The 26,457-nt window shown below is 33.6% G+C and overlaps 1 protein-coding gene and 1 long non-coding RNA gene across 4 annotated transcripts; one reads left to right on the forward strand and one right to left on the reverse strand.

Moving 5' to 3' along the window:
* The first annotated feature begins 605 nt into the window (after positions 1–605).
* LOC123527672 (uncharacterized) lies at positions 606–25,303 on the forward strand. 3 transcript variants are annotated; one of them, XM_045307285.2, is made up of 5 exons: positions 610–774; positions 3,399–3,566; positions 4,727–4,912; positions 10,583–10,900; positions 11,243–13,234. In XM_045307285.2, the coding sequence occupies exons 2-4, from the start codon at positions 3,416–3,418 to the stop codon at positions 10,870–10,872; spliced, it is 627 nt and encodes a 208-aa protein (XP_045163220.2). In that variant the 5' UTR covers positions 610–774; positions 3,399–3,415; the 3' UTR covers positions 10,873–10,900; positions 11,243–13,234. The 3 variants fall into 3 exon arrangements, with proteins under 3 accessions (XP_045163222.2, XP_045163220.2, XP_045163221.2); XM_045307287.2 differs by lacking the exons at positions 10,583–10,900; positions 11,243–13,234 and adding an exon at positions 25,272–25,303 and having other exon boundaries at positions 606–774; XM_045307286.2 differs by having other exon boundaries at positions 10,583–13,234.
* On the reverse strand, positions 18,490–22,952 carry LOC123553473 (uncharacterized). The gene is made up of 5 exons (XR_008367168.1): positions 22,778–22,952; positions 22,216–22,315; positions 21,601–21,699; positions 21,104–21,188; positions 18,490–20,494 (listed from the first exon to the last, which is right to left on the reverse strand). It is a non-coding gene; the product is annotated as an uncharacterized LOC123553473 (long non-coding RNA).
* Positions 25,304–26,457: the final 1,154 nt, after the last annotated feature.

Here is a 26,457-nt window from a genome sequence, read left to right on the forward strand (position 1 = left end):
TCTATTGTACTAAAGGTGTTCAGGCGTTTTCACTCCTTAGCTAGAAAAGCATGCATCTTCAGAGGGTTATGGGTAGACTGGTCATCAATATTATATTATTATACTCGTTCATTTTCTTTGAAACTAAAAAACGTGAAAACAGTAGTGGTTAATGGAGTGTTTGAAGCTTAAATAAATCAGCACTTACAATATTGACCCCGAATTTTCTTATGTTCTGTACGGTGGAGGGGGATCGGGATGGTATAAGTATAGCTAATTTTCTTACAAGTCAGACATACACAAAACACGTTGCTTATGTTCTAATTTTATTAGTTACCAGCGCTGGTTTTCACGAGAAAGCGGATAAAATGCTTATTTAAAGCTTCCTAGAGCACAAACAAACAAAAATCACCCGCAATAAGATACACACCTTTCAAATAGAGCGGAATTTATTGGCTTGTTATAATTGCACATCCTGATCTATCCAGAAGTGCGAACTTGATTTTATGTTGTCTTCTTTAGAAATCAGTTTTCGTTTGAAATGTAATTCAAAAGAAATACTCAAAAACAGGATGTATTCAAATACTCAAAACAGGATGTATTCAAGTGAGCTACAAACTTGCGTAAGTAAACGTTGTAAGTTTAATAGCTTAAAACGCAAGTTTATTGACAGTCGAAATAAAACTTTGTGTTCGATAAACTGCCGTTTGTAACACAATCTATAGAACAGTTTCATTTTTGGTAATTCGGACAGTTGAGAAAGGGGACAATCCTACACAAAACGACATCGAAAAGGTAAACTGTTTTCTTTAAATTTGATTTTGTAAAGGGCTTTGGGTGTGAACATTTGACATAGCCATCATCTGTTTGTATGGGGGCAAAGCAATTTAAGACTTTGAAGAAGGGTGATGCACATTATCTGTAATGAGCAGACTCAATCAAACCGAGTCTGCTATTAATTAAGCTGCGTGGTTGCGTTTTATTCTTTCAAATGATTCTTTTCACAGATTTTATTATTGTCATTCGGCGATCGGTAGTGGCAACTTACCTTTTAGTATTGATTACTTGTCATTCAGCAGTGCCAATTTGTCCTTCTGATGTCGTCATCTTATTCTATGATATGGTACATTTTCCTCCTAGAGTGATTATTTGTCATTCGGCAGTGCTTACTTGTCATTTAGCAGTGTTAATTTATCATTCTGCAAGCTGACTTAGTTTATACTAATTTGTTTTAGCTCGATTGTAATGAAAGCTTCAAGCTTATTGGAACCACTCTCGAGTCCGCTTCCTGGGAAAACCAGTACTGGTGTCATACGAGAAGTCATGAACTTGAACCCAGAGGGGCTCGAACCCCAGACCCCTGGATTGAGCGGCTGACACCGTATCCACTAGACCACCGCTTCCCTTAAGCTGATTTGACATTTGGCTGTGGTAATTTAATTGTCATTTGGCAATGCTAACTTATCATTCGGCAATGTTAACAATCATTTGGCAGTTCTAACTTATCATTTGGCAGTGATTAATTATTATTTGGCAATGCTTACTTATCATTTGGCAGTGATTATTTATTATTCGGCAGTCCTAAATTGTCCTTCGGCAGTGCTAACTTATAATTTGACAGAGCTAACTTGTCATTCGGCAATTCCAGCTTGACATTAACCTTTACTAATTTGTCTTTCGGCAGAGATAACTTGTCCATCGGTTGTGCTTATTTGTCATTCGGCAGTGGTTGCTTGTCATTCGGCAATGTTTACTTGACATTCAAATGTGCAAATTTGTCATTCGGCAATGGTGACTTGTCATTCTAATGAAAAGTTACCAATGCCTTAAAACATAATAACACGATAATGTAAAGTAAACATCAGGATTAAAAATTACCACTAGAAAATGACAAGTGACAAGTTGCCAACGCAGAAAGGCACGTTAACACTGAATGACAAGTTAGCACTGCCGAATGACAAGTTAGCACTGCTGAACGGCACGTTATCACAGCCGAATGACAAGTTACCGTTGCCGAATGACAAGTCACCACTGTCAAATGACAAGCTACCTCTACCGAATGACTAGTTACCACTGTCGAATGACGTCAAACCACATAATGATATAAAGTGACAAAATCAGAACGAAAGAAACCTGACTAATGACAAGTACCACATGCGGAATGGTAAGCTTGCATTGTCGAATGACAAGTTAGACATGCTGAATGACAAGTTATCACTGCCGAATGACATCAAACCAGATAATAGTATAAAGTGGCAACATCAGAATGAAGTAACTGCTTACGAATGACAAGTACCAACTGTCGAATGATAAGTTTGCTTTGCTGGATGACAAGTCAGCACTGCCGAACAAAATAAATTGTACTGTCAGATGAGAAGTTAGTACTACCAAATGACTATCGAATGACAAGCAACCACAGCGGAATGGAAACGTACCACAGCCGAACGATGTAAAGTGACAGCGTAAGCATAAGAAATTAGCACTGCCGATTGACAACTTAGCACTATGAAATGACAGGTTAGCATGATGATATAACAAGTTAGCACTGCCGAATGACAAGTTAGCTTTATGAAATGACAAGTAAGCACTATTAAATGACAAGTTAGCACTGCCGAATGACAAGTTAGCACTATAAAGTGACAAGTTAGCACTGCCGAATAATAAGTTAGCACTATGAAATGACAAGTGAGCACTACAAAATGACAAGTTAGCACTGCCGAATGACAAGTTAGCACATTGAAATGACAAGTTATCGCTATGAAATGAAAAGTTAGCACTATGAAATGACAAGTAAGCACTATGAAATGACAAGTTAGCACTGCCGAATGACAAGTTAGCACATTGAAATGACAAGTTATCGCTATGAAATGAAAAGTTAGCACTATGAAATGACAAGTGAGCACTACAAAATGACAAGTTAGTAATGCCGAATGACAAGTTAGCACATTGAAATGACAAGTTATCGCTATGAAATGAAAAGTTAGCACTATGAAATGACAAGTTAACACGGCCAAATGACAAGTTAGCACTATGAAATGACACGTTAGCACTATGAAATTACACGTAAGCACTATAAAATGACAAGTTAGCACTTTGAAATGACAAGTTACCTAGGCCGAATAACACGTTAGCACTGTACTATGAAATTACAAGTTAGCACTATACAATGACAAGTTAGCACTGTGAAATGACAAGTTACCTACGCCGAATGACAAGTAAGCAATATGACATGCCAAGAAACCACCTCTGAATGAAAACTTCGCCGAAAAATAGTAAACAATCGAAGTCTTGTTCAGCGTTCCATATGCCTGCGCATCGTTTGCTATGTGTAATATAAATTTCATGGCAATGTGGAGTACTATGAGGATATTTAAGAAAATCTATAGATACACTGTGATAATTTGTAATGTTTCTTTCAGTCACATTGGGTACAGCAATGTCGAACCCGAAGATAAGTTTTGCCTTTTCATTGATTGCTACTTTTTTCGGTTCCATTGCCCTGTTTAGCAATTACTGGTTTCAAGGGCCTTATTGGAATGCTGGTTTTATCGAAGGGTGTGCTTTAGATGTATGTGTTTCTACTCAAAGTAAGTTTGATATTATATTTACCTTTGTTCCATCTGTTTGTTCAGTTGCAGTATGTACAATACTTATACTGACAATATTTCATGATCTAATTATTTCAAAGTTAAACGTCCGAAGCCGTGGGATAACTAATTGTTCAGTAATAAATTTTAAGTAGATCTAATTAATAGTATTAGAATTTGTTTCACTTTACTGGAATGTAGGCGTTAAGACAGGTAAGTTTTGTCAACCTTTTCAAAGGTACAATATGGTTATTAAAACTATAACAGTACTTTGATCTGCAATGTTTTATAAGGCTCGAGTGGGTTTCGCTAGGATTTGAACCCACAATAACTATAGGGCCTGGCAAAATCCAGACATTGCAGATCAATATCCTTTTTTTAAATATCTCTTCCTTTATCTTGTTTTATATCAGCCAAAACTGACTATAAATTTAGACAGATGAAACATAAATCCCGTTTGATAAAGTGAACTTTTTGAAGCACGAAACGTCGAGACGTCATCAATGACATATTTGACGCCACAACTTTAGCAAGTAATCCCATTGTTGAACATTTTCCATATCCGATGGAAGTGGATTACAGTGTTTTTTTTTTTTTGGTGGGGTGAGGGGGGGAGGGGGTTCCGAAAAACTGGCAGCTGGTTTATTGCCTATTTGACCATACAATCCCTCACATTTCCTGCTATACTAATTTGCTGACGCCAGGTCTGTTACCTGAATGATTATATAATTATAGGTTATAAGATCTGTAGAAATATGCATAAGTTCTGCAGCGAAAATATTGCGCGACTTTAGGAGCGCAATATTATTTCGCGAAAGAACGAGTGCATATTTCCCAATGCAAATCTAACAATCTTTTTATTACATACGCATCTACACTTAAAATTATTATATAAATGAGGCAAATTTGTTTCTAAGTCTATATCGTCGTTAAAAAACTTTTAAACGCGACGGCATATATGAAACTGACGTCACAAATGACATCACACACCCGATATGAAATTAGAACGTCAATATGGAAAAATATTGACGTTTCAGGTTCCACTGTAACTTAACGGAATGTATAAATGAGTATGTGATAATACCTCACATTTCAGGTAATTCTCATTTGCTGATGGCAAGTTTGTTACCTGAATGGTTATTAAATCCCTCATATTTCAGGTATATTCTCATGGAACGGTGACAAGGTTGGCAGTGTGCTGAAAAAATACTATGTACTAGGTATTATAGGCCTAATATTTTTACCACTGGTGATGATAGCTATTGCAGCTGCACTGAAAGGAGTCAGTTTGTATTGTCCATCTGAAAGTCGTGGTGTATCTGCAACAGTCTGTGCTTGGATTGCAGGTAACTCCTGTTTGATTTATTTGGTCACTCACAACATAAATTTGATTTTAATAATTGCATTCTGATAATATGAGCATGCATTATTCATTATCTCTCATGATCAAATAAATAACTTAGCTGCGTTATTTGCCTTCAAAGCGTCTTCTTATGAATTTGATCAAATTTAAGTTACATTTCAAAAGGTGTCTTTAGGTACTTATATGAAATGTGAAGTATATGAGCGTTTTGTTTTTATCTTATATCGTTTGCATTTTATGACTAAACGGACAGTGAAAATTTTGAACTGACTTGTAATTTTTTACACAGTAACGCTACGAAAGTTATTCTGTAAACTTAAGAATGAAGTTTACTTTGTAAACATGGCATTTAAAATGGGTTTACATTTCTGAATGCTGCGCAAATAATGCATAACATGAAGCAGATCAACAAGTATTTTTTGTTATTATTTGGAGGAAGTGGGTGTTTCAAGTGACACCAATGCAGTATGGCGACTTATCAGCTTTTAGAGGTAGAGGAAGTACCCAGATGTCCTCCAGTGTAATAGATACGGTGTTTTGTTGTTGGGGAATAGCGAAAAGTCAGTTTATGGTTTTTTATGTTTATTAAAATAATATATCCAGAATAAAATTTAAGATGTTGTCAGGTCTAAAGATTCTAGCAAACTGATACAGAAATACAGAGGTACAGAAATATAATTGTTTAAGCAATTACAAAGGCAGCATTCAATGACATATCAAAGAAACAAATATATTGAATCAAAAGATTTTACAGTAAGGTGTTAATGATACATGTCAATCAACATGGAAAATAAGAGACTTTGAAGAACTAATTATAAACTGAATGGAGAGATTTGGTAACAAGGTTCTAATGACAAATGTCAATCACTTTGGCCTTCCTTAACTCTTTGAAGTTTGAGACCACCCAAAATTCTAGAAAATATACAAAATGTACATGTAAAAAATATAGATGTGAATATCACATATATAACACCAGTCATTGTTTCATCCCAAGCGAAATTTCAAACCCACAGCAGTGAGGGGGCGAATGATTCTAAGCAAAGAGCTAATATGAAATTAGGTGCTACCTATGACGCGGAAAGCCCGTTACAAGTTAAATTAAGCTTAATAAAGTCTTTACAGTAAAGATGCAATTCATGAAAAACTGTGTTATGTATTTGGTGGATAAAATAGTTAAGTAATTTGTAAGAGTCTGGACTATGTGCAACCATAGTGACAGCAAACTCGGGTTAATATAGTCGTCCTTGAAAGGTAACAAAATGTGTAACACCCCTCATGCTACCTGTGAATGTTTTTGTTTTTTTTCCAGGAGGCTACCCAGAGAATTATTTATATTAAGCTTTCGTTGAAATTGAGTGTAAACTTAGAAATACTTAAAGATATCAAATGGCCATCTTTCGCTTGAAAATATTTTATCTAGATCTACATTATCTGAATAAATAAAAGCCTCATCAAATATTATTAACTTTACTGAATATATGTTATATGTTATTCATAATTAAAAGTCATGTTGTTCCAGTTAGTTGTTCAAAAGCAGCCATTAGTCCCATTACACATTTATACTGTGTTTATCTGTACTTGAATACAGTGTTTGCTATTTTAAACTTAATGCATTTATAGTTCTGTTAATACACGTAAACTTGCAAAGTGAGGAAGTGGCTAGGGGTCAAATCACCGGACCTCTAGACCCGGAGTAAAAAATGTCCAGTTGTCAATATACATATACTATTATTAAATGTATTACCAGTGTACAAGACAATTGCTGGTAAAAAGATATAATTAGTTGTCATAAAGATAGATGCCTTCATTTTTAATATTTTTAATATCTTACTTATAATTAGCTCTCACTCTGGTTCGAGGCATATTGAATATGAATTTTCTGGTAGTCATCGTTATTTATTTAGCCACACAGCAAAAGAAAATTCATGAGCACATTCCATGACTTAAATACTAAAGAAAATGTCAAGTCTAGCATTTTTTTTTCACTATTACAGGAATGGGTCAGGTACTGTTTAAATGGTGAAAAATTAGTTTAAATAGTTTAAAAATTCTAGAAAATGGGAATAAATGACTCATGAATTAGTTTAAATAGTCAAAGAACTAAAAATACATTCATTTTTATAGCTCTTTGAAATAGTTTAGAAAATCTGGATATTATGAATAAATTATTCATGAATTCTCCAAATTTGGGGAAAATGTATAGTATTGTAAATAAAAATTTTGTCAGCTTTCATTTTCTCTCATTGGAAAAGTATTTTATACTTATGACTCAAGGATTGACATAATTATAATTTTATTTATATATATTTTTCTCAAAATCAGGTATTTTCCCCGCTACATTTGGGAATAAATGCCATATTTGGCGATAGGGAATGGAACCTTCTAAGCGACCCTTCGATATAGAGAAAAACTCGCTGTATTATCATTCATGAGTCCCGAAAAAAAACAAGAATTTGATCAAAGCTTCCAGTTTGGGCGTACAGGTTCTTGTTTATCATTTATCAAATTTGCGATCGTATATTTATTAATTAAAAATGAAAAGTAAGGTGCAAGCAGTAAGAACATTCAACTCAAACCTGTAAGTCACACAGCGTTATGTTATGAACAGCAAAGTATTTGTTCCTTAAATACTTTTCTTTAGCATAATAAATTATGTCTGTGTGACTTACTTGGGTGGTTGCTGTTACTGCTTGCACTTTATTTTTCATTTTTAAACTAGTAAACTTTAAAAGCCCTCTTATTATCATATATATGTTTTTCACCAACTGCGTGCAAATAGAAAATTTAAATGTGCAGTCAGTAAATTTCCAGTTTAAATAACTATCATGCATATAAATATCATGAAATAATTGAGATACTCACAAGTATACTTTTTAGAATAGGCAGTATTTATGTTTGTATCACTTTCATTAATTGAAATAAAAATCAGCTAACATTGCCCCTATTAGTTCGACTAACATTGCCCCATACCAGTGGCATTCTCATACTTCAAGAATAAAACATTTGGCAATTTGATAACTGCTTAGACATTTGTATGGCCTGCATTTTCCCAACAGTTTGTCAGTGAAATGTATGCAGTTAATTAAACAGGTGAATGTAGGACTTTTCATCGCTCAAAATAATTCAGTACCTTCAAGTGTATTATGTCGTATCAATAGTGGACCGCAGAAATGTTTTCACTGACGCCGATGACGTCATATAGCGGCAAATTTGTTTTGTAGCGTTCACGTGGTAGTTCGCTCATTTTTTAAGTAATCTTTCTTCATATAAATAAGACCGGTGACAGATTGATAAAGTTGTCCGTAAAAATAAATTTACACGCATTTATTTTGTCGTAAATATTGTCGTAATTAAATTTTCCAAAAGTGAACATTTCCGATCTTACTCAATGAGTGATTGCGTCTCACTTTGACCAATAAGCGCCTAAATAATCAAGACTTTCAAAATGGCGGCCCCCATGACAGCTGGAGGACGGATTACACCAAACCGGAAGTGACTACTCAGTGTTACATGTGAAGTAGCCCAAAATGTAGTTCCATGCTATGGATGAAATCTGGTATAATGAGTGACATGAGGAGGTGACAGTTAAATTTTTAGCTTATGTTTATTGCTTATAGTATTGAGAATAGATCTAGACCATTTTCATTGTAAAGTTCTTGGAATAAGTTTTATTCCTTGCGAAAAATGTCTACCTACGCGTAACTGCTAAACGGCTGTTTTCATGGGGGCATTTTTAGAGGGTGATTTTTCTCAGAACAGATTATTTTTCTTATATTCAACATAACATGTCAATATTTTTCTATTTTTGATAAGAAGACATGTTATACTAAATGACCATATATGGTTTTCATATCATTGAAATGCTCTCAAGTGCTGAAAATGAGGTCTGAATGTTTTGTTATAAATATGAAATAAATAAGGATTTGAATTGGTAGAATGTAACCTATAAGTTGTACCGGGGTAAAAATTTAAACTTGTTTAGATGTGGCTGTAAACAGGCTAGTTTGGCCAGATTATGATAGAAGATGACAATTTCAGTGCAATATTTAGCAGAGAAAAAGAAGAAAAACTAAAAATATTTCAAAATCACTGTTTTGGGTGTATTTTTTTCAAAAAATGCATATTCATTGACTAAATATTGGTATGTTTTAGGTGTCAGGGGTGAGTTTAGGTATTTTTACAGTAACAGTGTGTGATTTGAGTGCAGTTTATGGTAAAACTTGATAAAACATGGCAAAAATAAGCTCAAGCAAGGAAAAATGGTCAAAAATGATGTTGCGACAGCTTTTTTCCAGGAAATATGGCGCGCTAGCATACGTTACTGAAAAAGCCATAAAACCTTGAAAATTTATTGTATCAAACTGAAACTGGTATTTTTTTCATGCATTTAGGTTACTGGTACAATTTAAGTGAAAATAACACATTCTGAGTATGAAAAATGTTTCTTGGAGACGAAATTTGAATTGCATGGTATTGGAAATATTTTTCTCATTTGTTTTCAATATTGTTTCATATATTTCACATACGTCATACATGTTATCTAAAGGCGCTCCTAGCCCTCGCGGGGCCTTCGGCCCCGCTCGGGCTTTCCGTGTATAAAAATAAAGTGTTACACTTTTATAAGCGTCTGTTGATTTGATCACGAGTGATCAAGTCAGCAAACGCTTCAATAAGATAACGCGGTGACATGCGCTTACGCGAGATTATCTACTGTTGGTCACAATAGCCTAAATAGTTTTCCCTATATATTCTATATAAAACTGACCTTTTTTCAAAGAGCTACCAAACATAGCTAGACCCATTTCAGAGAACAAATCCTAACCTCATTTTAAAGAGTTATGATAAAACTGATATAAAATGAAGAGAAAAGTAGGGGTCATGTATCTTCCAAGAGAGATTTCTCTGGTCACATTCACTTACTGTAAACTGACATCAAAATCACACTGCTGTGACCTGGAAGTACTACTCATACTAAAATTGAGCTTGACTTCACCAAATACAACCTGCTCTCCCATTTTTCCTACCAAAATGTCAACAATACATCCACAATGAAATTTAAACAAAAACTAGCCTCAATTTAGACCTCTGTTGCCATGCCAAGTGAAAAATTAGTGTTCAAATACCTGGCAGCCATTACGCGACTAGACCAGATGGCTCCCACGCTGGTTCCTTTAGTTTAGTTAGGCCTGTTGCCATTCTGTGTATTTTATACTTCATTGTTCCAAGTAAGTGACCTTAACCATTCGGCCATGGAGGCCCTCATCATCAAGTTATATAAAAAGTCAACGAAAATTCATGTTATTCAAACCTAAGACAAACTGAAGTCGTTAGCTTGTGGGTGTTTACTTCATGGAATTGATAAAATATATGAACGTGTTTATAGACGTTTATTAGAAGTACATTTATATTTGAATTTTCGAATTCGAATTCATTTTCTTCCGAGTTCAAGTGTAGTTCCGTATATGTTACGATAGCTATTTGAAACAGGGAAATTTTAGACTATAATCAATCATAATCTTAGATAAAACCACTTTAACATTGTGTTGGCTTTATGCAAATTCAGCTGATCATTACTAAAGGAAATGTTCTTATGTAAATTTTGATAGGCTTAAATAAACGCATATTGACATTGACACAGTACTTTTTTATACAGCTTATCATGGAATTGGACTGGTTATATTTTTCATCGCATTAGCTGGTTTGAGGTTCGACCTCAAGAACATCGAGGGCCAGTCAGACTCTAACGACGGATATGAACTTAACAGGTCTAGTTACATGAATGGTATGGCTTCCGACATGAGGTATGGCTGGTCGGCGTATGTAGGACTGTTTGCTACCATTTTTGGACTCGCATCGACCGTAACAAGCTGTCAAGTTTGTAGCAAGGACGAAAAGGCAAAACAGACGCACGAGGAAAATGACGTCAACGAATATTTACATTAGGATACCGCGGCGCTAACATCACATGTAGTTTAAAGGTCCATTACTAAGGGAAAGTGAGTTGGCAATTTTTTTCATAGCCAGTGCATAGACTTCTGCAAGACACTAAATAATGAAGATTGGCAGGTCAAAATTTACAGAAGGTCTTTGGAACTCAAAGAAATGTATGTGTATTATGTTGAAATATCAATGAATCGACAGAATGACCCCCCAGGTCTTTTTAACTTTCTTCATACTTCATAGAAAAATAATTGTACATATACTGCGATTTATTTCGAATTTCTATATACCAACTTTCATTTTCCAATAAAATGAAATAGTTTCTGTGCTTTTTAAAAGAAATTAAAATGTTCACTTTCCTTAGTATTGGACCTTTAAATTGGTATCGAAAGACAAAGAAACGGGAACATAAGGGCTCTATGTAGAAATATTATGATTGGTATATACAAAACAATGTATGGATTTGCACTTGCATTTTTATATGTACGAAAAAATCAAATTCAAAATAGAGGTTTTGTCCCGGTGGAAGGCTGGACTTTGTCATACTTTCGTTAATGACATACATTTCACACCAAATAACTTCTTTAAAAAATTATATTTACATTCGCCCTATTCTTTTCCACGTTCGTTTCGTACGAACAGCAAAAGGAAAGGCGCGAAAGTTACGTCATCGCTGCTTAGTGATAACGGGTCGCTGTTTTTACGACGTCCGCGTATAGTCAGGGAGAACGTACATTAGATGACGTCACAGTTCTTCCGTCTGGGTGAACAGAATTGCCGGGAAGTTTATTCTAAGAAATGATTTTTTTTTCGAAGTTCATGCGAAATGAACGACAGAATAGGATCGGCAAATTAAATATGAATGGATTTGCCGATCCTATTTTGTCGTTCATTTCACATGAACACCAAAAAGAAATATATCATTTCTTAAATAAACCGACCATATTTAAAAACTTTAAATCTGAAACTTATTCGCCTGAGTTTTCTTACATAGAAAGATATCTCTTGCTTTTATGTTTATAATGTCATGTTTAAACATAGGAAATTTGTTTGATGCAATGAAAACATGTTATAACAAGTTTTTATATGATTTAGCAACCTTTTTACTTATTTTCAAAACATTTTCTACAACTTTGAGCATAACAGATTAAAAATTCTTCTCAAATTGGACATTCATTAAATGTTCAGTATTTTCATCAGTAAATTATAAATTTCAATATTTTACACCCTAAAAAGTTGAAACCTGCCTGCAGTATGAGGGTCATTAAAAAAAATCAAAGTACATGTAAGTTTACTTTGTCCTTATTTCTGAGACTTTATATCCTCACATATTAAGAGTTTTGAGTGATGTGTTCATTTCTTAGTAATTTTACATTGTTTGTATTTTAATTTTATAAAACGTTTACAATCTTTTCAATCTGTGTCCTAGTTCAAATGTGTTTGCTACTGTTTGAATAACCCTCAATGTCAAAACTTTACTAACTTGCATGGAAATCTCATGGAAAGCATGGATCTTAGGCCATACTAAATTAATGTATGTTTAATGTAATTGATAAAGTACATTTTCTTGATTTTCTGTTGCATCCCAAAAATATAGAGCCAGTTTAGATGAGGATTTCTACATTTGAACATGCAAGTGTCATAAAACATAATGTAATATACCCAAAATCAGCTATGTTTGGGTTCACTTTCCGTTCATAGGACTGGGTGAGTTTTACGATAAACTTATTTTTGGACTTGCATAGCCCCTTGTTACTGAATTTATTTGCAACAAAATATTGAAATTTATAATTTACTGATGAAATTCCAGAGCAAATAGCATAAAACTCAGTGGATAAGTTCTTTTGTTCATAGGTGGAGCACCTGAAGGACATATTCAAAGATATGAGGATATAAATTATTTTCAGTTTGGATACATAACTTTTCCGCAAAATGCGCACAAAAATTGACTAGTTTTCATGGTGAGTTTCAGAACATTTGTTTTATAATTTTATAAATTAAATGCATTTTTACAATTGTTTATGTGTGTATTACTGATTAAAATGCATCTTTAGACCTCTGTAGCAGCATATTGTCTATTCGAGTAAATAATGTGACCAACCCTAATTTCGTGACGCCATCTTGTTTGTTCATGTCAAGTTACCTTAAACAACGTAATTCTAGTAAAAATACTTTAATCATTTAACTCCTTATTTCCCCACGTGTAATTCCGTTATGAACAAAACGGTTATCCCGTTACGAATAAATGGTCAAGCAAGCACATGTGCCTACCATCAATTACACTTTATCGACACGCTTTTCTGAATGACATAATCTGACCTATTTTTAACCTGTAACCCGTCTTAATTTGCTATAAATAGAACTTATAGATGTGATAAAATGCTAATTGTGTGTGTTGCCCTCATTGATTTGCGTGACTATGTGTAATGTTTTCTTTAATTACTTGTATTTGTCTCATGTTTTTGTATATATACAAACTCAGAATTTGTTGAATAAACTTGGAAACTTGGAAACTCGAATGGCTGTCATTGTTAATGCGAATCACTTCATCATATGAGATATGTGTATTTTATCGTAAGTTTTTTCCATATTTTTCACAGAAACCTATCAAAAGCAGTCAATACTTTATTTCCCTCTACACAATGAAAAAATGTATCTTATAAATTATTCCGTTCCGCATGAAATAATTTACTCTTTGCAGTTCTGTGTTCATGCGGATGCATCTGCCATTCTCATACATGTTTAATTCTCCTTTGGGGATTACATGTAAGAATAAATTGATATTCTATTACAATAATTACTTCTAAACAAACGTTTTCTATTTGAAATGATATCAATAAGTTAAAATAGACTTTAGAGAACTGAAATATCGTTAATGAACCATTACGCAGTTAAAACATTCACGATTGGCTGATCAAGCCCACATCCTCCACTCGTCTGGTCTATGTATTATTTGAATGCTGCAATGTCTTGCAACACTCATAGCCACGCAGTTTCCACAAAACGCGAATAAAATAAACGCAAATCCGTCTAACTGTGTTGTTCAAAGAACTCTTGGGGATGACGTCTGAAAAAATATTCTTTTTTTGCAACGGAAATTACGTTTTATACTTTAGTTCTTCTCTTCAAAGTATACGAAACTAAAGATGTTGTGAAATTTCGAATAACAAATTACCATATGTGTCTTTCATTGGAAGACATTTTACATACAGTGAGCCAGATTTCTATCATACAGTGTGAATTACATTAAACTTTTCACGTAAATTTCGCGGGCAATGCTTTCACCAAAGGGCCATGTGCATTTGTAAATAGATCTGACATTTTACATGGAAAGGTGAGTTCCAAAAAGTTAGAACTTTAGCTTATTTTGCTACAATCAGTGTGGGAGAACTCGTGATTTGAAACGACGCGTTACACGAACAAAATGGCAATTTCACGGAAAATGCCAGGTAACCGTTTTAAACCAGACATAGCGCAGGCCAAGCAGCACATAAGTCTCTTCCAAACTGTATATCTCTCACCTCCATAGCTTTGTTAGATTTTTAGGATTACCTCGAGGGTTCGAGTGAGTCTAGAGCTTTTTCCAAATAAAATTTAATAGCGGTTTACATGTATAGTTATCTATTTATTAAAATAAAGATTTCAAGAAGAAATTGATAAAGTTGTTTCTAATGTATGTTTACTTTAAGCAAAAACACATATTGTCTGTCAATATTTTGACACTGCGTCTTCAAATTAGAAAGATATTAAAGAAAATGAGAAAATGGTGCGTTACACGTTAATATTTCTGAAAAAGAATGAAGTTGGACACGAACATTTTCTTTTATTAGTTTGATAGAGCATTTTTGCTATTTACTACAATTAGTTTTATTTGAAACTAAATCTCTATACTATTGCGAAACAAGAGTACTATATCAGGAACGTCATCTCTTTATAAGAAATGACAACCGGGCCCTTAATAAATAACAAAGGAGTTGCGAGTGGGGATGGACATGTGACTTAAACAGTTCTTGAATTTGATCAGTGTCTATCAAATTTATTTCTTTGTGGTCAAGTCTTGAATATGTTAAAAGAATAAGATTTATGAAAAGATCCTTTGGAAGCATAGAACGCAACCAAGCAACATAATAGCAGACTAGGTTTGATTGAGTCTGTTCATGTGAGGTGATGAAATATGCAACACGTCTCAAGCCTCATTTCACCGGCGTAAGCGGAATTCTATTATAGCACAATTGAACGTCCTCCGTGGTCCCAAAGGACCAGAAAATGTAACAGCACTGAGTCCAAGTAAGGGAGACTTTTACAGCCGCTCCACGACACTTTTGCATCTTTTGTTTGATTTTAGCATTTTATAAAATTGAGCCGCACCATGAGAAAACCAACATAGTGCTGTTCGCTTTCAAAGCCTATTGCAATTAGAGAAACCGTTTGCGAACAGCATGGATCCTGACCATACTTTGCGGATGCGCAGGCTGGTCTGGATCCATGCTGGTCGCAGATGCACTGGTTTTCTCATGGTGCGGCTCAAATCATTTTTGTTCACAAATTTTCCGGTTGATGTCAAGTCGAACTGAAAATGTAAAACTTTATATCTAAAGGTGAAAATATATGTGTCAAATCTTTGATAACATCAGTCCGTATTTGTTTGAGTAAAATGATAAACAAGAGGGTCATGATGGCCCTGGATAACTCACCTGAGTAATATGAGCTTTATAGACATGTGTAAGAGATCGGGTAAGAAAGTCAAATATAAGTTAGCAATGAAATTTATTCCCAGTTGTGTGAACATGTTTCAAATGTCAAATCTATGCTAAAATATTTAGAAAGTAGGTCAGTAAGTCACATTCATGGTCACTGAATGTCAGTTTTAAGATCGGTGTGCAAAACTGCCTACCTAATCCAAATTTCAAGGCTGTATCTTAAAAACAAGAAAGAAGGTCAGTAGGTGAAAGTCACTGTCAAGTGACCCCTAATTATACTTAGGGTCATCAGGTAATTATAATTAAACAGTCTAGGAAATATGATTATATAATTTTTGAAGTATTTTTCCTTTATAACTCATACAAGTGACCCCGGGCGGGGCCTCTTTTCACAACAGGGGCATAATTTGAACAATCTTGTGAGATAACAAATAGGCAATGTTACATACCAAGTATCAAAGACCTAGAGCTTGAACTTTCAGACTAGAAGAATTTTAAAGTTTTTTCCTATACAAGTCTATGTAAAACTTGGGACTCCCGGGGCGAGGCCTCCTTTCGCCCTAGGGGCATAATTTGAACAATCTTGGTAGAGGACTACAAGGCAATGCTACATACCAACTATCAAAGGCCTAGGTCTTGTGGTTTCAGACAAGAAGATTTTTAGTATATTTTCCTATATAAGTCTATGTAAAACTTGGGACCCCCGGAGCGGGGCCTCTTTTCACCCCAGGGGCATAATTTGAACCATTAGACCATGTCAAATGCCAAATATCGGGGCTCTACGCCATCCCCAGCTTTTATTATATTTGACTGGCATATCATAGTAGGTTGTCCCCATTGAAAATTATCCCATAATCAATATTGGGTTACCTAGTGATGTCACTTTGAGCAAAAGATTATATAGGAAGTTTATTTTCAATGATTAATTTCAAATACAAATTTAAGTTTGTGAATATTTTAACACATATGACAGTATACATCAATTTCTCCTCTTCAATTTCATGTGAAATATTTATTCTAACTGAACATCTTCTTGCTTACAATTTTGTTTTAAATGTATCACCATCGCTTATAACATATAGTGAAAATCACTAAACTTTTCAATTTCTTTTACTTTAGAGGCTAATAAACTATATTTTCCAAAACATGACAACTTATTAACACATATGTAGGTGTTTTTGACTTTATAAACAATACAATGGTATATTTATAAGTGTAATAGGGTAAAAGCTTCTTGCTTCCATTTAACGTCAAAGTGTCTCAAGAAATTAAAATCTATAAAACATGATTATATAAAAAACTAGCAACATGTTTTGTTGCTGTCTATGGAGTAACATGCGAGCTTAATTGCCGTGTATTACCTTAAGCAAAATTTTAGATCAATGCAAAATCCATGACAAAGAATTATTGACTTGGGTCATGATTGTGTGACACGACTTTAGGCAATGTAAGGGAGACAATCCAATTTGAAGGGAATTACTTTACCACAGTCAATAATTAAGGGAGATAATTCTTTTAAATTCTCGTTAAAAGCTGACCATGCTTGCGGTTTTGGACATGAAGATTTTTATTTGGTTTTTCCTTTCGATTGCCATGGTAACCAGAGTTCTGTGTGGAATTTAATGCTTTGGATAATTTTGAAAGGGGGCCATTCAAGGATCATTCCTGTGAAGTTTGGTGTAAATTTGCCTAGTGGTTTTGAAGAAGAAGACTTTTTTAGAAATTGTTGACGGACAGACGACGGACGACTGATGACGGACGACAGACATCGAACGGTCACAAAAGCTCAGCATACTTTTGAGTCAAAATCCCCGCGCCCCTCTTCAGGCTTGAACACCGTATCATTTTGAATGTCAGGTCCAATTTCGCAAACGTTTTAAAGTCGTATACTGTTTTCTTATGTTTCAAAATGTAGAACAATTTATGCAGATTATGATTCTTTAAGCTCCATTCTGTGCCCTTTTAAAATATGAATTAAAAACAAGATTATCATTCTATTTTTATGTGCTTTCTCTTATTTAAAATGCTGTTATTATGTGATTAACGTGTTAGAGTTATGCAGTATCAATTAGACTGTGGTGACAAGTTTAAACAAAATGGGATCAGTAAAGTTATATTGAAAGGACGATGCTTTAAGATTGATAAATATCAAATATATTTGTTGTATCAAATTCATACAGATATCTAAATTCCATTATCATAAGCGTTTTTTTCTCATGAAACCTTCGTTCTAATTTTTGTCTATTACCATTACTGTTGTGTTGTAATTGTTGGTTGTCTGCAAATAAAACAATTTGTAACAGTACAGTTTTATTTTTACATTTCAAGATTTGATATCAATTTCGTTTTTTATGATATTTTCATATTATATAGATCTCTGAGTGGGCAGTTGTTCATTTGTGTTCGCATGAATTATTTATAACTTAACAATTTACCTTGGATTCTATCGTTGTTCATATCGTTTTACAATAATTTACACCTTCTTATTGATTTAATTAAATATTGAAATGACATGTCTGCTATTATATTTTATCTCATGGGCACGGTCAATAAAGAGACAAAATTAATGAGGTTTTTACTGTCAGGTCAAAATAGAACGATGCACGATCAAAGTAGGCATTGTACCTAATTTAAAGAATATTTAAAAAATGAAATAAAAAAGTAAATATTGTCATATATGATGCCATTGCATGATACAACAACTTTTATTTTCAATGTTCTGTCATCAGTAATGGAATAATGTTCAAAAGATGATCAACAACAAATAGTCCTACCTGTGTAAAGGGAAGGTAACTATGTAACTAAATATTGGTTACTTAAGACAGTACTAGTTATCTCCCTTATCAATTTGCATATAAAGTGTCAGAATTGACCCTAAATTGACCTATGGTCTGTTTCATGTAGCAATCAAAGAAAACACTGATGTTCTTAAATATTTATTTAATTCTGTTTATATGAAATATAATGATTTATATAATGTTTTATGAAAATAGTACAAGTATGTTAATGGAAGTGATAAGTATGTGGTATTGCACTTTGTTGACAGTAACAAATATGAATTATATAAAAATGGACATTTTCATGAGAAAAAGAACATATAGCTACAATTCATTAAAAACATAAGATCATAAAAAAATAAGCCAACCAATTTCTAGGAAAATGCAACTTCATAGTAACAGAGAAAATCAAAAAGTATTGGAAAAGAGGTCAAATGTTGCCTTATAGTACTACTTCTTAATGTTTGAATAATGCCAGTTCAAATCAAAATACAGCATTTTTGGAAACTTTTATGAGTTTTTTATAAGTTTTATGAAGGCTGCTAAAGACCAGTAGCCTGTAATGTGATATAAAATCTGAAATACAAAACTTTTGACTAGTACAGTGGTGACATCACTTTTAAAGTAACCATGCCACTATCAAAGCTGACAGGGAAGTTTCGTGAAGACTAATCAATAATATATTGTCCAGACAAACAAATCAGGACAGGCACAGGCACACCATTTGGACAACTAAGTCTTCATTTCCTTAAACTCGCACAACAAAAAGTAATGACAATATAAAATACTGAAAACATACTCATGACAAGTACAAAAGGGCCAACATTTCTGAGTCATAGAACTTTCTGATCTTATGATGCTTAATGAGGTAACATGTTACACAAAATATTGCTATGGTAAGAAAAGGGCAATAATTACGAAAAAAAGCCAAATGCAATTATGTAACTAGTGCATTTAATGTCAAATTATTACAGTTTGCAATTGTAAGAAGTTTAATACAATTTTCTTTAACAAAGTGGAAGGTGTTTTAGGTATTTTTATGACAAAACATGTCTCCCACCAATGTATACCTTTATGCTATGGCGGCTATTTTGTGCAGCAAATTAGCAAAATGGAAAGTGTCGGTGATATGCAAAAATATACTTGGTACTGATCACTCCTGTAAAGTTTCATCAAAATCTGTTAAGTAGTTTTGACCTGTGAAAGCTGACAAGATTTTTCTATTTTTAGCTCTGGCTGCAATTTAGTGCATCGAAACGAAACATGCAATCGATATGCACAACACTATGCTTGGTACTGATCATTCCTGTGAAGTTTTATCAAAATCTGGCCAGCAACTTGTCCTCTTAAAGTCAGACAGGCTTAATGCGGACAGACGAGAAGGCATAAACAATACCTCTCCCCACCTTTAGACGAGACATAATTCCGAGATAAAACCTTACATACAACACTTTATAAAATCAGGATGCTAAAAAATGGATGTGCAATACCTCTACCTATCCTTCAGTGAAATGAAAAAGGACAAAACACAAGTAATATGGAGGAGTTATTGGCCCTGACATGTACGATAAACAAATGTTTTAAGACTTAAGAAAATGCATTGAATAGTTCAAAAATTTACATTAGCGTTTCAGTTAAATATAATCTTTGTCACACTAAAATGATATTGCAAATATAATGACCAATCACTTTTTAGATTTATGAAGGAGAAAAACAATTGATGCCAACTTTAAACTTACAACTTAAAAAAAAAAATTATCAAACGTTTCACTGTGGTATTGCATGAAATTAAATTTTGTCACCATACAAATAATTAATGATTTTAATAATACTGATATCTATGATCTTAAGTTTGATTTGTGAACATACTGTGCTATAAACTGAGACAAAACAGAACTGATACACTACAAGACACAGTATTTTGAAAATTATAACAGTGTAGTGTTTACATATTCTCAAAGTTTCTGAATCATATTTACATGCACAGTTGGACAGGACTTGTTGCTCTCTACATGTGCGTCCTACAATAACAGCAAATATGTAACAAAATTGATTCAGAAGGCTCCTCTATACTAAACTGTGCAAGCTACAGACACTGATCTTGAACAATAGCTGAACGGTGACACTGAAGATTTCACAGGTATATATCTGAAGAAAGAAATGCATAATGTAGTAACTCTGTATTCGAGGTGTCTGCAGCTCTTTAATATTCAAAATATGTATATTTCTGAATAACAGGTAGAATAAAAGTGTTACTGGATTAATAAAACTTCAACATATCTTATGCATAAGACCCATTTTAGTAGAATATATCAAGAGGCCAATAGTGACCCTAAGTCACTCACTTGACCTTACTATTTGACCTAAAATATATGTATGACACACTGTGTAATTTGGAATATTATGATGGCAGGTTATATCTTATTCTATATCTTAAATACTTTGAAAATAACACACCTTATACTTGACATTTCATAAGCTATATCTTACATTCACCTTTTTAAGCTTATAACAGTAGAATTGTGTTTACCTTTTTAATTAATTTCAGGAGGAAAATGTAAGATATTTGGAAAGTTACATTCATAAGTCTGTAATTATTTGGTACTGTATAATTTCTTTTTGTAAGTGTAAAGTTTATATATCATACTTGACCCTTGGTCTCATGTGAAACAAACTTTACACAAGCCTCTTGAAGTGATATATGCCAAACCAATAACTGAATTACATTGTAACTCTTTGAATATTGTAAACAATTACCTGAATGTATCAATATCTGTGTTTAATTAAGTCATACAGATCAACATTGGCATTCTCATCATATGAATCCACAGAACATTTTACACTGAAATAAAGAAACAACTTTCTATAAATTTTGTACTTCCATTACTGAAATTTACAGACTTTACATTAAATTAGGACTCTGATCCATTGAAAACATCAAGTGACAGATATCAAGAAAACATTGCATTAAAGATATTTAAACAAAATGGTTACTGCTATAGTGTGTTTAAAAGCTTTGAAACATGGTTAGTGGCCGACAATAGTAGTTCTTTTATCTCTGTATCATATGAAAGGCTAAGAGTTAAGAAGTCTGAATAGATATCTTTACCTAAGTCAAAATTTCTTGATTCAAAATGGTTGGCTGTACCATACTTCATGAAACTTCATAAAATCATTTTAATTACATTTAATTTACAATGTGTATCTGTTAAATGTGTATGGGAATGTAATTTTAATAACTGGCATTATATTACCTTTGACATGTTAAACTTGTTAAAGAGTATCATTTGTACATCATTGTACCATCAGACCATCTTTCACTTCTGTCAACCTGACTAAACATGTTGGACACCCTGAAATATATAAATGATAAAATCTGTGAAAAGACTCATCATGCAAAACCATAACACCATCTTTATAAAATCACCTTAACACCTTAACCTAAAAAGAATATCATTATTTCAAATTATTATTGTCCATAAAAGTATAATGTATCCCATCCATAATCATTACATGACTCCTTATGTAATTTACCAGTTCATAGTTTGGAATGGCTTCCAGTCTAAATCCAGAAGTTGGAAGAAAAACAAATTATGAAAGTTTATTTATGGTGTCATTTAAAAGAATGACCTGCCTGTTAATTGTCAACTGTTTGCTCTTTTTAATATTGATAGGCAATTGCATTTTATCAAATGCTGTCTAATAAAATTTATATATCAACTGTCAATAGTTTACAAGTGTTAATTAGATGTCACTGACTAGTTTACTTGTTTCAACATCATAAAGAGAGATAAAACTACATGTAAATTGTAAAACATTGTATGAGATACCCTTCAATCCTGTATAAATTGGCTTTAAAAAGAAATTACATAGAAGTATTATCCCACAGTTTTGACTGTCCCTGCTCTATCTAACTTTTCAAGCTTCTGCAGCCACTTTAATGTGTCATCTGTTCGCTTGTACTTCTGTCTGAAATGAGGTAATTATAATATTTCAATAACTTATAATTATAAATATATTATGTTATTCTTTTCCTACAATTTGCAACAGTTTATTTTGAAAATTCATTTTATCTCAATTACATTCTGTTCTGACTACAGCTAAAATACATAGAACAGACTATAAGCTATTATAAGGTCAAAGGTCACCCTAAAAGGAAAAATCGGTAAACTTAGGCCCAGTTAATCACAGATGCTTTAAATAAGCTGTCATTTCACACAATAATTTGCTATAGGGTTATGTATCTACAAACAAAAAACAAGAAAAAAACAAATTAATAGAAAGAACATTTTTGGGCAATTTAAAAAGCGACAATGAAAGTGAAAGTAGAAAGTCAATATTTTCTTATCGACTTTTCTTTCATAATTTCCATTTAAAGCGTAACAGTTTACTGTCATACTGTATTAAATAATCCATAAACATTATACTTACCGTTTAAATGCATGAAAAATCCTCATGGTACCCGTAAACTTATAATTTGTTGATAACCTCTCAGTTTTCGGCCGATTTCACGTGAAATACGAAACCGGTGTCGACATAAATGTTCTACTTCCGGCGGTATTCGATTGCGTAAATCGGCTCTAGTACTATGTCTAATCAAAGTAAGAAAACAATCAAACTTACTTTTCCAAAAACACAAGGATACAAATAATCACAGTCCATTTCTTCTTGTCAGTAGGATTTTGGCTTCCTTTGTTCAGGTTGTTTCCTAACCTCAAACCTAAGTCTCTTTTCGGACAGATTTCCTGTTGACGCGTACATCTCCTTTACTTCTTTGGCAGTATAATAACTTACATCCTTCAGAATAAGATGTGTGTGTCCTGAATAAAAAAAAAGAATTATAAAAAATGTAAACAAAAAAAAAACTAGTTTATTGACTGATTTTTCATGTAAAAGTGGGTAAATTGTTATCTTTATTATTATGATGATGATGATGACAAAGAACAGACGGAAGATGATAATGATAACTGTATTATAATTCACACTATATATACTGACCAACGTGTGCAGTCAAATGAATTGGTAAAGCGTTCAGCTTATTGAATGCATTGCTTAATTTTGAACCAGAACTACTACACAAACGGCACGTGGCGTCTTGTATCTTCAGCCAATTTGTACACTTTGGACATTTTTGTTGAAAGCAAAGTTCCTGTAAAATAGAAACGGCCAATGAATATCAATTCATTTAAATTGCATGATGAAAGAAACTTTCGTGTTAAGCATCATCTTTTCTTCCAGAAATATTTACGTGTGACGCACCATTTTCACATTTCCATTAACATCTTTTTTATTTGAAGACCTAACATTAAAATATTGACAACCGTTTTGTGTTTTTGCACAGAGTAAACATACATCGATAACACCTTGAACAGTTCCCTCTGGAAATCTTAAGTTTTGATAAATAAATAAAATATACGTGTAAAGCACCATAGCATTTTGTTTTGAAAACGTTCTCGACTCGTTCAAAACCTCGAGGTAATCTATGAAACTAGCAAAACTATGAAGTTGGGAGATAAAGCGTGGGAAAGCGATTTTTTGCACTGCTTAGCCTGTTCTATGTCTGATAAAAGTGGTTGCGCATAAATGCCATTAACCTCGCATTTTCCGTGAAATTAGGCTCTTCGGCGTTGAAAGCAAGTTCGTGCTTCAGCACTTACCTCTCTATCATTTAGAAATGGTAGCAAAATGTATTTAGTGCTTAATAAGTATTTCAAAAATGCTAAAAACAGAAATTATAAGAGCAAATACGACTTGAATATTTATCTTACATACTGAATGTAATGCAATTTCAAGTTTTCTAAAAGCAATTTTCCCATGGGGTAGTTACACATCACTGGGAAACATTTCCTTAAAAAAATTGTTTTCCCATGGGAAAATACAAGTTCCCATGAGAATGGCTATTTTTCTTGTTCCTTTAACTAGTAAACATGATGTGAAGTAAAATAGCATAGAATGAATAAGATATTCAAAAGGATCAGTTTAAAGTCATCTCTGTTTACTAGTACTTGCAGGGACCTCCGTGGCCTAGTGGTTAGGGTTGCTGACTTCAAATCACTTGCCCCGCATCAATGTGGGTTCGAGCCTCACTCGGAGCGTTGAATACTTCATGTGAGGAAACCATCCAGTTGGCTTACGGAAGGTCGGTGGTTCTACCCAAGTGCCCGCTGGGACCGGGGGTCTTCCTCCACCCTCAAAGCTTGAAAGTCACCATATGACTTATAATTATGTCGGTGCGACGTTAAACCCAACAAAAAGTATTTGCTACTTTTGCCACATACTGACGTGACAAAAATATGGGCGAAAATTTTAATGATTGTCCTCAGTCGTGGGATTTAAAGATTCAAGACGTCTCCAGAATCTGGGGCGGATATGCTTGCAATTGGTTCAGTTCAATGAGAAGGTTTTTAACTGGTAACGACAAAATTGCTAAAGTGTTAATCTTTTTAATTAAGGATAGTCCAGTTTCTTACCCGCTTCTTTACGACCGCATCTATGCACACGACGTATGAACCTATGTTCTCCAAGACAGTGGAAGAAATACAGATCAGCTCATCGCTTTCTTCCACTGAGCAATGAAATGCACTTTTCGTGCTAACAGCAATCAATGCCATGGTTAAAGTTACATAATATATTTCATCTATATCTTGAATGATATTAGTTACAAGTAAAACATGTGATGTATATCTTTGCAGCTTTTACTGCAAATTACCGCATATTACGGTGAACTTCATTGTAATTTTTTATAATACAGCAAGACTGTAACAGAGTCCATACGATACCATGTGTAACTGCTGATAATGTTCCGGTAATGATGGCGTAACAAGTCAGTTGGCGGTGCCTCAAACAACAACAAACATTAGTGCTGGTTTGGGTGGAAATTGTTTAAAGTTCAATTAATTGAAACATTTTTTTCTCATCTTTTCAGCCCAAGAGCGACTGTGACAAATTTGCAAGTAAAGGAAATTGCAACTCAAATTGTTGTGAGAAAAAATGTAAGCAAAATTAGCTTCTATATTATAGATATTATAATAAAAATATAACTCTAACGCCATGACAGCAGATATTATGAAAGGCATTTACTAGTATATTGAGCCTAGGCAGCAAAGCATCTTTGCAATTAATTCATAGAGCTATTTTTGTGACGTTTTGATAAATTGCGAAGATATACGAGCTTTCAAACATATTTCCAGCACAATTTTATTTTTAAAAAACTATTTTTTTTCATCTGGGATTTTTTTCATTTTCTTTTCATATTTACAATAGATCTATACACTTCTTTCTGTTCTAAAATTATTAGGTAAATAATTCGTACATCAATTCGACAGAGAGAGGGAGAGAGGGAGAGAGAGACTGTGTTTGTTCCAGATAGTGGTAGAGTGACAATGATCAGAAAAGTCCCCTATTTTAAGAGTAGGTGGGACCCATTTTTTAACAAGGCATGTTATATACCAGATTATTTGGTAATGTCTGTAGTATCTGGAACTGCCGGCATAAATTGGCAAATATGGTGGCGTTCCGAGAAATCCAAGATGGCGTCCAAGATGGCAGCCATAAATTGCCAATTCCGTGAAAATTTTATGTAACAGTGTGGGAGTTTTATTTATAAAGTTAATGTATAATATTTGCATGGATATTATTTGTATTATAATGTACTTTATACTGGAATATAGCAGGGACCACTTCAAGGTCAAGGTCAAGGTCATTTCAAGGTCAAAGTACAAAAAACACCCAAAAATTGATATTTTCTACTTATTTTTTTCTAACTTTAAATGATTTTTACATTCACTTTGGTTACAAATGTAATAGCAAAACTGGTAATTGCATGTTTTTAATTTAAAAGTTATATTTTTAAGATAGAATATTCATATGTTGTGGATACAAATATTTTTCATACTAGTAAATGGTGTCCAAAATTGACCAAAAAAGACGCCGTTTCCGTAATATCAAAAGGTGAGGTGGGACCCCTCTGTTAACAAGGCATGTTGTATACAAAACTGTTTGGTAGTGTTTGTAGAATCTGGAACTGCCGGCAAAAATTGCCAAAAAATGGTGGCATTCCGAGAAATCCAAGATGGCGTCCAAGATGGCCGCAATAAATAACCAATTCTGCA

Source organism: Mercenaria mercenaria, chromosome 14 (assembly GCF_021730395.1).
Source record: "Mercenaria mercenaria strain notata chromosome 14, MADL_Memer_1, whole genome shotgun sequence".
NCBI lineage: Eukaryota > Metazoa > Mollusca > Bivalvia > Venerida > Veneridae > Mercenaria > Mercenaria mercenaria.

What these genes read in the sequence shown, in the direction of transcription:
- LOC123527672 (XM_045307286.2), top strand. Translation starts at nt 3,416, where the DNA reads ATGTCGAACCCGAAGATAAGTTTTGCCTTTTCATTGATTGCTACTTTT. An exon ending in TGTATGTGTTTCTACTCAAA is followed by an intron (nt 3,567 to 4,726) that starts GTAAGTTTGATA and finishes CTCATATTTCAG; the next exon opens with GTATATTCTCATGGAACGGT. An exon ending in AGTCTGTGCTTGGATTGCAG is followed by an intron (nt 4,913 to 10,582) that starts GTAACTCCTGTT and finishes TTTTTTATACAG; the next exon opens with CTTATCATGGAATTGGACTG.